Source organism: Schistocerca cancellata, chromosome 8 (genome assembly GCF_023864275.1).
Source record: "Schistocerca cancellata isolate TAMUIC-IGC-003103 chromosome 8, iqSchCanc2.1, whole genome shotgun sequence".
NCBI classification, from domain to species: domain Eukaryota; kingdom Metazoa; phylum Arthropoda; class Insecta; order Orthoptera; family Acrididae; genus Schistocerca; species Schistocerca cancellata.
The window spans coordinates 207,214,044-207,227,965 of record NC_064633.1 but is presented as its reverse complement, the minus strand read 5'-3'; the positions used below and the strand labels follow the sequence as shown (position 1 = coordinate 207,227,965).

Sequence of the window (13,922 nt, the reverse complement as noted above, 5' to 3'; positions counted from 1 at the left end):
CAGATCACTTGCAGCTGTTATGTATTTTCAGAATAGGCTGACTGTGTCATATCATCTTCGTTGATGTGTTAGTGCACATTTCACAACATGTTATGATAAACAGCTGAACAATGGTTGCCCTTCAGGTGGAACGTGATGTGGTATGTCTTACAGATGATAGACCACCCTATGACAGAACGTGTCTAACCAGTGGTAATGGGTAATGGTAAAGTGTATAGCAGGAGGAGAATCCAAAGTAATTCACTGGGGGGAAGTTGTGAATCATAGGCCATATAAATTGCTTGAAGAGGAGTATAGAGTCTGATATAGATATTGCACAAGTTGTAACAGCATTGAAAAGCTTTTCTGAGTAATTGGGTGCCAGCAATAAGGTTAGTACACTTTTTTTGGAGCACCTTTAGAAAATTTTAGTCCTGACACAAAAATTGATTGCCATGTTAGATGACAAACTATACCCTTCTTCCATAAAATTTCAGGCCTGCAGCCGCATAAATTCAGCTTCTTCTTCTAATATTTTGGCTGAATACTGTCCAGCCATCTGGGCAATATTCAGCCAAAATATTAGAAGAAGAAGCTGAATTTATGCTGCTGCATGCCCGAAATTTTATGGAACAGTCTTTACGCCGCGAAAACATGAAGATGTATACCGTTCTTGATTACTTCTTATGAGCATCAGTAGTTAAAGGGCTACAAAGCTCGGTGGTGCATTGGTAAACCAGTGGACTCTTATTGAGGAGGACAGCAGTGAAATTCCTCATTGAGACAGCCAGATTTAGGTTTTCTGTGATCACTTAAGGCAAATATCAGAACGATTTATTCAAAAGGTCACAGCTGATTTCCTTCCCTGATCCAAACATGTATTCCACCTTTAAAAACCTTGCTATTGATGGAATGTTAACCATTGATCTTCCTTACTTACTTCCTTCCTTCTTGCTACAGCAGGAATTTGGAAATGGCTTGTGAAGCATTTTGGGGAGGGGATGGGGAACTATGAGAAATGAAAACTGCCATGAGAGTTTTTTTTTATGGAGTTCACATTTCTTTGGACCCCTATGCATGTGCTCTGCTTGAGCTATGCTGCCTGTGGGTATACATGATGGGTTGACAGATGTGTATGAAACGTATATTTCTGTACATATACCAGTGACAGATAAAACTAAAATTTTGTCAGATAGGTCTTGCTTATTTTGTAATTGCTTCAGAAAATGTTTGTTATCTTTCTTCTCTTGAACACATATTTAAGATGAAAATCAGTTCTTTTTATAAATTAAGATTTTACATTGTGCTTTACCCACACAACAACATGGTTACATTCAAATTTTTCGTCTTTTTTCAGAGAGGAATTCATTTATCAGTATTATCTCCAAGAAAAATACCCGCACTTTTCAAACTGTATGAGAAAGCTGGAGGTGATCTTCCTGCATCTCAAACCAAGAACTATGCTAAAGATCCACGTCATTTGGTTCTTCTCAAAGGTTACAGGTGGGTTTACACTTCAGTAAAATTATGGTTTGATCATTACAATAATTGAATGTTGTGGCTGGGAATATGAACAGTATTTGTGAGGAGTGTCTGACACTCTCCACCAGGCAAGTTGCTGAGTGGTGAAATGGCAGTTAGTGATGAGTGATAGGCTTCCAGCTCTCATTCTTCGGGGCAAGGAATTTAAAAACTTACAGGCGCACGCTGAAAAGTAATACCACCAAAATTTTTATGTGAAAACTCTTAAAGCGTTTAAATCAAACAAATTCCGTTAGCATTCCACATCTTTATTCTTCATGTCTATATATTTGCAGCCCCTGCTGCTAGAGGGCTCCAAATTGTAGTGTGCAACATGATGGTGTACAACCTCAACTATGTCAGTGCATGAGAAGCAGTATGCTGTAATCAATTTGCAAATTCGAGGATGTCATCAACACACAGAGCACTTTCTCCTTCAGCATGATTGTTCCACATTACACATGAGCATTGCAACATCTGCAACAATCTGATGCCTTGGGTGCACTGTCATTGATCATCCTCCATACAGTTCTGAATTGGCCCCATCTAGTTTTCATTGGTTTTGAGAATGTAAAGAATACCTTTGAGAACTTCACTTTGATAGTGATGGAGTGGTGCCAGTAGAGATGAGATTGTGGCTACGTCAACAAAGTTAAACATTGTTCACTGAACTGTCAACAAAGTGATCTCTTGTTGGGAGAAATGTGTTCATCTCCAGAGGACTATGCCGAGAAATATGCAGACATGAAGAATAAAGATGTAGAATGTTAATAATGTTTGTTTTATTTAAAAACCTTTAAGAGCTTTCACATAAAACATTTGGAGGCATTATTTTCAGCACGCCCTTGTAGATGAGAACTTACTTCTGATGTAATGGAATTACAATAATCACGTGGAGTTTCCATTGTTTAATTACAATTGTTATTTGTCTCAACAACTGAGATTTGTGAGTGTTGTTACTGGCTAACTAAAATGTATCATTTGCCAATTAAACTGTATACATTCGTCAAATGTGACCTCTGCCCTCCCCAACCGCCCCCCCCCCCTCCCGCCCCACACTCCTCACATACACACATAAGTATTACTCTTTCTGATCACTTGTATGAAATAATATGTTTTTAGTTTGTTACAGATTAACTAGTATAACTCTTACATTATAGTAGCAACATATAATATTATTGCTCTTTACTCACTGATGTTTCAGCATAAATTCCTTAAAGACAAATGGATTACCTTCAGATTTTTGTTGTGGAGGGATGTTACACAGTTGTGACATTGAGATTATTATGATGGTCCACAATCTGATATTTCAACAGAACTGTCATAATTACAAATTATTTCTGTTGCCGCTCACTGGTTATACATATTGTGCTATTCATTCACGTGTTCTTATTGTGACAACGGTTGAACTGTTACATAAGTTCAGAAATAGAGGATGATGAAAGCTACTGTAAAAATAGAAAGCATTTACACTTCACCCTGTTTAAGTTACTACTTTTTTTTCATTATTATTGTTATTAGTGTTTGATGACACTGCCCTGGGACCAACACCTTATAAAGTAGGATATACAGGGTGGTTCATTGATCGTGACCGGGCCAAATATCTCACAAAATAAGTGTCAAACAAAAAAACTACAAAGAACGAAACTTGTCTAGCTTGAAGGGGGAAACCAGATGGCACTATGGTTGGCCCACTAGATGGCGCTGACATAGGTCAAACGGGTATCAACTGCGTTTTTTTAAATAGGAACTCCCATTTTTTATTACATATTAGTGTAGTACGTAAAGAAATATGAATGTTTTAAGAATGAAATTTTTGCTCTGCAGCGGAGCGTGCGCTGATATGAAACTTCCTGGCAGATTAAAACTGTGTGCCGGACCGAGACTCAAACTCGGGACCTTTGAGTTCGAGTATCGGTCCGGCACGCAGTTGTAATCTGCCAGGAAGTTTCATGAATATTTTAGTTGGACCACTTTTTTTGCTTTGTGATAGATGACGCTGTAATTGTCACAAACATATGGCTCACAATTTTAGACGAACAGTTGGTAGCAGGTAGGTACGTTTGAACATTTTATTTCGGTTGTTCCAATGTTATACATGTACCTTTGTGAACTTATAATTTCTGAGAATGCATGCTGTTACAGCGTGATTACCTGTGAATACCACATTAATGCAATAAATGCTCTAAATGATGTCCGCCAACCTCAATGCATTTGGCAATACGTGTAACGACATTCCTCTGAACGGCGAGTAGTTCGCCTTCCGTAATGTTCGCACATGTATTGACAATGCGCTGACGCATGTTGTCAGGCATTGTCGGTGGATCACGATAGCAAATATCCTTCAACCTTCCCCACAGAAAGAAATCTGGGGACGTCAGATCTGGTGAACGTGCGGGCCATGGTATGGTGCTTCGACGACCAATCCACCTGTCATGAAATATGCTATTCAATACCGCTTCAACCGCATGTGAGCTATGTGCCGGACACCCATCATATTGGAAGTACATTGCCATTCTGTCATGCAGTGAAACATCTTGCAGGAACATCGGTAGAACATTACGATTTATATTGCCATCGATAAAATGGGAGCCAATTATCCTTCCTCCCATAAAGCCGCACCCTACATTAACCCGCCAAGGTTGCTGATGCTCCACTTGTTGCAACCATTGTGGATTTTCCGTTGCCCAATAGTGCATATTATGCCGGTTTACGTTACAGCTATTGGTGAATGACGCTTCGTCGCTAAATAGAATGCGTGCATAAATCTGTCATCATCCCATAATTTCTCTTGTGCCCAGTGGGAGAACTGTACATGACGTTCAAAGTCACCACCATGTAATTCCTGGTGCATAGAAATATGGTATGGGTGCAATTGATGTTGATTTAGCATTCTCAACACCAACATTTTTGAGATTCCCAATTCTCGCGCAATTTGTCTGCCACTGATGTGCAGATTAGCCGTGACAACAGCTAAAATACCTAGTTGAGCATCATCATTTGTTGCAGGTTGTGGTTGATATATCACATGTGGCTGAACACTTCCTGTTTCCTTAAATAACGTAACTATCTGGCGAACGGTCTGGACACTTGGATGATGTCGTCCAGGATACTGAGCAGCATACATAGCACATGCCCGTTGGGTTATTTTGGTTACAATAGCTATACATCAACACTGTATCGATCTTTTCCACAATTGGTAAACGGTCCATTTTAACATGGGTAATGTATCATGAAGCAAATACTGTCTGCACTGGTGGAATGATACTTGATACCACGTACTTATACGTTTGTGACGATTACAGCGCCATCTATCACAAAGCGAAAAAAGTGGTCCAACTAATACATTCATATTTCTTTATGTACTACATGAATATGTAATAAAAAATGGTGGTTCCTATTTTTAAAAAATGCAGTTGATATCCGTTTGACCTATGGCAGCCATCTGGTTTCCTCCTTCCAGCTAGACGAGTTTCATTCTTTGTAGTTTTTTCGTTTGATGCTTATTTCTTGAGATATTTGGCCCAGTCACTATCAATGGACCACCCTGTATACTGATGTGGCAAAAGTTGTGGTATAGTGATATGCATGTATACAGATGGTGGTAGTATCATGTACACAGGGTATAAAAGGACAGTGCATTCTGGCAGAGCTATCATTTGTACTCAGGTGATTTATGTGAAAAGGGATTTCCGATGTGATTATGGCCACACGGCAGAAGTTAACAGACTTCAAACACGGAATGGTAGTTGGAACTATATGCTTGGGACATTCTACTTTGGAAATCATTAAGGAATTTATTATTCTGTGATGCAATGTCAAGAATGTGCCAAAAATACCAAATTTCAGACATTACCTCTGACTACAGACAACATAGGTGCTGATGGCCTCCACTTAACGACCTAGAGCAGTGGCATTTGCATAGAGTTGTCAGTGCTAACAGACAAGCAGCGCTGTATGAAATAACCACAGAAATCAATGTGGGGTGTATGACATGTCCGTTAGGACAGTGTGGCGAAATTTGGCTTTAATGGGCTATGGTAGCAGGTGACCGATGCAGGTGCCTTTGCTGTCAGCACAACATTCCTGCATCAACTCTCCTGGGCTTATGACCATATTGATTGGACCCTAGATGACTGGGAAACCATGGCTTGGTCAGAAGAGGACCAACTTCAATTGGTAAGAGCTGATGGTATGGTTTGAGTGTGGTGCAGACTGCACAAAGCCATGAACCCAAGTTGTTAACAAGGCACTGTTCAAACTGCTGATGCCTCCATAATGGTGTGGGGTTTGTTTACACAGGATTGACTAGGTCTTCTGATCCAACTGAACCAATCATTGACTCAAAATGGTTATGCTTGGCTGCTTGGAGACCATTTGTAACTGTTCACATTCTCAAATGACAATTGGTTTTCTGTAAATGATAATGTCTTATGTCACTGGTCCACAATAATTTGCAGTTGGTTTGAAGAACATTCTGGACAATTTGAACAAATAGTGTGGCCATCCAGGTCACCCAACATAAATCCCATTGAACATTTACAGGAAATAATTGAGCGGTCAGTTTGTGCACAAATCACTGCACCAGAAACACTTTTTCAGTTATGGTCAGCTCTAGAGCAGCATCATTCAATATTTGTGCAGGGGTTTCTAGCAAGTTGTTCAACCCATGTCACATCGAGTTTTTGCACTACAACAGGCAAAAGGTGGTCCAACATGAAGTTAGGAGGTATCCCATGACTTTAGTCACCTCACTTTACATCTAATAATTAAAAAGTGTGTAAGGGCATAAAGAACACAAAATAGTTATTAATAATAATGTATGTGGCTTCCATCTTGGTGTATGTCTTTTGGTTTGACACATTTTTAGTGGCTTGCATGTTGGTAATTCTCTGTTAGAAATTTTCTGCATGTTCACACACCACTTCTTTACAGAGTAAAATAGTTAAAGAGCTAGACAGAAAATTCTCATCTGGCAGTAAGAATTTATTTAAGAGCAAGGATGTATACCATATTAAATTGAGCACCAAGTTCAGCATCATAGCAATCAGGGATTATGCAAGTATAGACAAATATTCTTAAGAAAACAGCAGGAAATTTGGATGATAAAAAGCAGGCAGAACACTGCAATACCACAAATGCAACAAGTAACAATAACAGGAGACTGATATTATATGAAACTTTCCGGCAGATTAAAACTGTGTGCCTTTCGCAGGCAAATGCTCTACCATCTGAACTACCCAAGCACGACTCACACCCCATTCTCACAGCTTCAATTCTGCCAGTACCTTGTCTCCTACTTCCCAAACTTCACAGAAGCTCTTCTGCAAACCTTGCAGAACTAGCACTCCTGGAAGAAAGGATATTGCGGAGACATGGCTTAGCCATAGCCTGGGGGATGTTTCCAGAATGAGATTTTCACTCTGCAGCAGAGTGTGTGCTGATATGAAACTTTCTGGCAGATTAAAACTGTGTGCCAGACCGATACTCGAACTCGGGACCTTTGCCTTTCGCGGGCAAATGCTCTACCGTCTGAGCTGCCCAAGCATGACTCATGGCCAGTCCTCACAGCTTCAATTCTGCCAGTACCTCGTCTCCTCAGCTCACTCTGTTCATCCGAGAGACCCAAAAAGCAGTAAATACAAGCACCCAGGTAGGTTCTATGTTCATTGACTTCCTGAAGGCATTTGATACAGTTTTGCATTGTTGCCTAATGTACAAAATGCAAGTGTACAGAATATCATACACAACTGTATGACTGGATTTTGTGTTGTGTTGTTGCGTGACCATGAAAAGCTCTAGTGAAATGAAGTAAGACCTGTAGAGGCATGACACTTAGTGCAGGCTCTCGCAATTGACACTAATCATAAATAAATGTAAAATATTGCTTATACAAAGACTGAAAGACCCAGTATTGTGTGATTACATGATAACAGAAGAATCACTGGAAGTAGCTACTTCCTTAAATACCTAGGAATAATCATACAGAGTGATTTGAAGTGGAACAACCACATAAAAGTAATTGTGATTAAGACAGATGCCATTCTGAGATTCATTGGAGGAATTCCCAGGAAATGTAGTCCATCAACAAAGGAGGTAGCTTCCAAAACTCTCATTTGACCAATACTTGAATATTGCTCCTCAGTCTAGTCTAGGATCCATACTAGATAGAACTGATAAAGGAAATAGGAAGGTCCAAATAATTGCAGCACATTATGCCGCAGAATCAGTCAGTAAATGTAAAAGCATTTTGGAGATTCTCAGGCAATTCCAGTGGCAGACGCTGCAGGAGAGGTGTTCTGCATCACAGTGTGGTTTACTGTTATGAGGACGTGCATTCCTAGTGGAATCCACCAACATATTGATATTGCTTCATCCTGTGTATACCATGAAGATTAAAATTTGAGAAAATCGAGCCCACATAGAGGTGTACCAGCAGTCGTTCTTCCTGTAAATCATTCACAATCAAAATATGAAAAGGGGGAAGTGACATTATACAAACTACCCTCCACCACACCGTGTAAAGTGCCTTTTGGTGTATAAATATATATGAAGAAACAAAATTATACAAAGGTAGATTCCTTTAAATGTTTGTACAGTTCAAGAGATTAATCATAAATGCAAATAGTTAATATTGAAAGTAAGGACATTCTCATAGTATGTCAGATCACATCTATAAATTGACTACTCCTTAGGTGGGCACCAAAGGCTTGATAAATCTGAATAATGACATTTCTATTTGGCTGTTTTTTTTTTAAATAGTAGTTTATTAAGAACTACTAGCTTGTTTCATGTTTTGATCATTCTCAGGTGCTTCTACTAACATAACAGTACACTGGATTTAAGTGGAAGTCAAAATAGGCTCTAAAACTTCAATGGATGCAATGTTTCACTGTACACTTGTGTTTAATACAACTTAGGAGCATGATGTGTCCACATATTTTGTCAGTAATAATACTGTTTCTTAGAAAACACCACATCCATTGCACTTTTAGAGCCTTTTATATATTAACTTCTATTTAGTTCCATGTGTTATTATGTTTGTAGACAAATTTTGAGAACGAGCAAAGCTCAAAAGTAGCTAGTAGTATTTAATAAAATAAGATTATTATTTTAAAGTGCAAAGGAGTAGAAACAGTGACATTCTTCAGAAATATGTACAGCTGTTTGGGTTATGAAGGAAGGAAAGGCTTCAGAAGACAACAGTGTTTCAATAGAAATGGTTAAAGCTGAAGGAAAAATAATACAAAAGAACTTGCAAAAATTACTTTACAGAAGTTTACACCTGTGAATTTGGTTTCAAGATGTACTATTACTTATTGACCCAAAAAACTGGAAAATTTGAATTTAAAAGCTTCTGTGGCAGCAATTTGTTCTCAGAAAATTATACATTATCTATGGTGGTGTGACAGTTATTTCACCTTCTTTAAAATAAGTATGTCCCAGTCATATACAAATCTTCACACACATTCATACAGAGAGAGAGAGAGAGAGAGAGAGAGAGAGAAAATTATGTGAATGGCCATCTCAGTTTCTCTGGGTTTTTGTGGAATTGTAACTGAAAGATGAATTGAAGAAGCTCATTCACAGTCTTATGCATGCTTACTTAGTTTCATTACTTAGTGAAAAAATGTTAACATAAAGTCTTGATACACCTACACATCTGTTTACGTGGACTTTGTGAAAGCTGTTTCTGTTTCATATACTTTTTTATTGGTTCATTATATGGTGTGGTGTCAGCAAGTAAGTGCATTGTGATAAGTTGGTGTGCAATTTTCCACGTTTTTAGCTGGTACTGTTTGCAGCATGTACAGGGTGTATACGACCCAGGACAACTGGGAGATCCGGGAAAAACCCGGGAATTTTTTCATCCGGGAGAAAACCGGGAAAAACCCGGGAATTGTTCACAATTCCGGGAATTTTTCATTGTTTTAGTTTTCAGTTAAATTTTTGTGGTTTTCAGTGGTAAGAACCAATACTCTAACAAAGGATATTACTGTACCCTGCTACTGCAGAATAACACTGCAGCAACGAAACATGAATGGAAAAAGAACTTAAGTTTCAAAGTAAATGCGCCGTATACAACAACAAAATACAGTGCTCATACAAGTGTCTGCCAACAGCAAAATGTGTCAAAGGCTTTTGGAAGACTGTGCAGTGCTTCATAACAACAAATTGCCTCTGTTGAGTGTGACGTGACAAGTGTTTAAATTAGATTCCTTTGAGCAGTTGCGGGCGTGCTCTTGTGCATGCGTAGTTGAGTTGCATATCAGTAGTACCTTCTCCCGCTTCTGGTAACAGAAGTGTGGCTGGGCGCCACTACCTAATATTGCCCTGGTTCAGAAATATAGTAACTCTGGGCCTGATGCACAGAGCAGCCAGAGAGTTGTGGTGGGGAGGTGGGTCATCTCCACAGGACCTGTGTTTACTTTCAGTGATTTAGTTGTTTCCTCTTCGTTTATTGCTCTCACGTTAAATGATAAAATGGATTTTTGTGACCGGGAGATATCAAATGAATTAAAATATGTTTGTATAATTACGGAAGGCTAAAATATGTTATTAGTTTAAGATTTTATTTCCACCTTTCTGACAGTCAAGCATTAATCGCCTTGCAGAACAATGAAGTTATCTTTGTCAGTTTGCCAAAGGGATTTGGCTTTTATTAATCTTTTCTGCTGAGGCAGTCAGTTTATTTGAAACGAACTGTTTAATTTCACATTGTTGGTTGGGTTCAACTGTTCGCTGATTTCAAGTGCATGTATGACATTATGCCATAATAAAGAACCACAAACATGAGATAGTACAATTTTGGTACTCCAAGAAAATTTACAACCAAATCTGGACATATGAATGTGCACTTTAAGCCAAATTATGCATTTTAGTATGGTTCACGAAATTCTGATGCTCTTGAAGTATCCTCTGATGTCTTGTTTCTTTTATGACACAATGTAAGATCTTTTAATGTTTTATATGTACGAACATATGGCCTTCCTGCGTCATCGCACGGTGACGCCTGTTATCTGGTGCTCTCTTACAACTGCTGAAAGGAACCTATTTCTAACAGGTAGCAGGAAGATATGGCGAATGGTTGTTTGAAAAGTGTTACATACATTAAAAGCAAATTTCCTTTTATGCAAGATGTGCGAGAATGTACGATGAATTTCTTAAATAACAAAGCGTTGGACTCTCATTTAAAAATCAGCTCTTTGAGGACGGCCATTTAGAAGAATTTCGAGCCCAGAAGATCAGATATTTACGTCATTATTAAAAATTTTACTGGCACATTTGTGTGATGTATCTTAAAGTGTATCACGCGCAGAGAAGATCAACATTATATGTGGAAGCTCAGCTTCTCTTGCAGCTTATTAATCTTCGAGACCAATATTATATGTGAATGCTATGTATATTAATTTAAACCATTAACTTTTCTTATTTGTGTTTTCACACTACTTAAGAGTGATCTTGCCATTGGCTGACTACATCACGTGTCCTATGCTGTCATCAGCTGGCGAGATCACGTGACATGAGTTATGAGTGGCTTACAAAAGTGCATCGCAATCTCGATTTCAATGCTTCGGAAAGTAACATGCGGTATTTGGTGGAATTCGAATTTATGCCTTCGTAATACGAAAATATGCAGCATACATATTGCTGCACATCTAAGGTGTTTCAGGACGTGTTTTTTTTCCCTGAATTTCGTTTTCTAAAGTGGCGGGAAATTCTACGTCTGTATATAAAACCATAAACATTCAAAGGATTGATGAGTTTTACAGTGCCAAGGAATAGTGTACGGTCACTTAACACGGAAAAAGTGTATTTTCACCCGGGAGAAAGTGCATTTTTAACTGGGAAATCTGGGAATTTTTTTTCCTTGTCCACGTAGACACCCTGATGTAACCATAACCACTTGTTTTCTTTCTTAACAGACTGATAGTCTGCATGTTAAGCTCTGGTCCTTACTAAAATGAAAATAATTTAAATTATTATTATTTAGGAAAGCTCCTTTGTGTATACTTTGATGTGCTATTGTTTGCAGTTTGAAAGAACGTCCTGTTAGCCCGACTGTGGCAGCAGGAGTGAGCTTGCTGCCGGGACACCCTGCACAGTGCCCCATGCCTGCAGGAGCCCTCGGCCCTGTGCCATCTTTGTCGAGCCCACTGCCCAGCATTGGCAGCCCCATTGGGGTGGCCACTGCTGGGTCTGCACCACAGGCTGCAGCAGCTGCTGTTGCTGCTGCGGCAGCTGCTGCCGCCAGCAGCGCAGTGTTCAGGGGTGGAACCCAGGCCCCCACATCTCAGGTTGGTACTGGTTCTCTGCTTAAGTATTGAGCTGGACCATTGTATGATCACTGCTCAAATAAAATGACAACATATTTAAATAATGTCTGATAAATTCATCTGTTCTCCAGTTACTTGTATGTACTTGTATGATGTGATTTGGTGCACTGGTAACACATTGGATTGGGTGGTGCAAAATTCCTCTTCAGCCATTTGTGATTGCTCCTTTGATAAGGCCTTGGCTGATTTCTTTTCTCAACCTTAGCTTGTGTTCCAGCTCTAAATACTTAATCTTCCTTCCTCCTTCCTATAGTGACTGAAGTCTGTTTTATTTAGATATTTTTTTTAAAATGACCCTTATTTGGAAATACCTGCAAACGATGCAAATTGTTTGATATCTTATAATACAAATGAATTTTTGTTTCTCTCACAATAGTATTAGTGTTTAAGAATTCCCATTACAAATTTCTAGGACTTGTAGAGACATTATGAATAGGAGCCCATGTCTGGAAATGTACTGTTTTCATTCTACGATGGTTTCAATTCAGATGTGCAATGCATCCACAACTGCTGCACTAGAAATTGAAGAGACACCAGATGGAATAGAGAGTGTGTACCAGAACGTGCTTCATAGGTACAATGTCTGTAACAACTTTTGTGGGAGCCACATTGACCAGCTGTTGTAATACATTATAACTGTTCTGTACATATGGTATTGTTTTGGAATAATGTAAACACATAATGTGTTAATGCAAACAAATGTGCGTAAATGATAAATGGATTCATCGTTAAGTTTCACTTCGAATTGTTATCCAATAGGTGTACTCCATCACAACTAGTTCAATCCCTCTAGCAGAAGTGGATGAGTTAAACATCTGAATTGAAAGCATCATAGAACAGAAACAGTGTGTTTCCAGACATGGATTTCTATTCAAAATATTATTTATTCACTTCCCTCTATAGGTCATAGAAGTCTCTAAGGGATATTTCCGAACAGCTTGTGTAAGGCCAAAGACAGATTTCAGTTGCGTACACATTTGCACAAATTGTAATAATGTTATATGAATACAGGTAATTTATGACATTAAAAATAACATTTCATTGAATAGTTGAAGTGTTAAGTTGTTAATAGACAAATAGAAAAGACTGAGAATGTTTCTAGCTTTTGGTTGATAAAATGAACCAACTGTGTCCCGTCACAAGCTTATTGTACCCTGTTAGAGTAGGGGCCTCTTGTGAAGGCAGTCATTTATACCAGCTCTGCTGTAATTTCTGTGCAGCATTTTGTGTGGGCATGTTATACCAACCAGTTTTCAACCCAAATGAATGACTACCACCAAACTGAGGAAGAGCAGAGTTAACCACACTGAGCAGAGCATGTAATGGCTGCTTGGTGACTCGTATCGTTTAAATCTTAACACCCCCCCCCTCCCCCCCCCCCCCCCCCCCCCCCCGACTCTAGCTTCTCTGAAATACCCTTCACTCATCCTGCACTGACCCTCATCTACAAAAGCTCTCTCTTTCTCCTTGTGATCTCCTCCTTCCAATCCACTCCTCCATGTTATTTTGTGCTGCCAACAACTTTCACTGTTTACAGCCAGAATGAGCTCACTTGTGTCACATTCTATCCAGGATGTCTGTGCCTCCCCCTCCCAGCCATGTGGCACCCTTCCCCAACCCTCTCTCTTGCTGCCCACCTATTTTCTGCCCGTGGCCAGTCCACCCAACACAGTCCCTCAACCCAGTCAAGTTGTACTGCTGGTGCAGTGTAGTCAGCCAGAACAATGTAGCTGTACTACAAATTTATATGCATTTCAATGTAGCCTCTAGCTCTGAAAAAGGATATGTGTCAAAGATAGCAACATAATCAGTCTTGAAACTTCCTGGCAGATTAAAACTGTGTGCTGGATCAAGATCCGAACTTGGGACCTTTGCCTTTCTCAGGCAAGTGTCCTATCAACTGAACTGCCCAAGCACGATTTACGACCCATCCTCACAACTTTACTTCCACCAGTAACTCATCTCCTACATTCCAAACGTCACAGAAGTCCTTCTGCCAAACTTGCAGGACTAGCACTCATGGGAGAAATCCATGTATCGGTAATATTCTTTCTTCCAGGAGCACTAGTCCTGTAAATTTTGCTG

The 13,922-nt window shown here is 39.3% G+C and overlaps 1 protein-coding gene across 4 annotated transcripts in view; it reads left to right on the top strand.

Moving 5' to 3' along the window:
- LOC126095224 (mediator of RNA polymerase II transcription subunit 25) overlaps positions 1-13,922 on the top strand; it is a 165,562-nt gene that overhangs the window by 30,056 nt on the left and 121,584 nt on the right. For all 4 annotated transcript variants that reach the window (XM_049909965.1, XM_049909967.1, XM_049909964.1 and 1 more), the window contains exons 6-7: positions 1,337-1,482; positions 11,537-11,798. In XM_049909965.1, the coding sequence (XP_049765922.1) occupies positions 1,337-1,482; positions 11,537-11,798 (408 nt within the window). The remainder of the gene's footprint in view (positions 1-1,336; positions 1,483-11,536; positions 11,799-13,922) is intronic.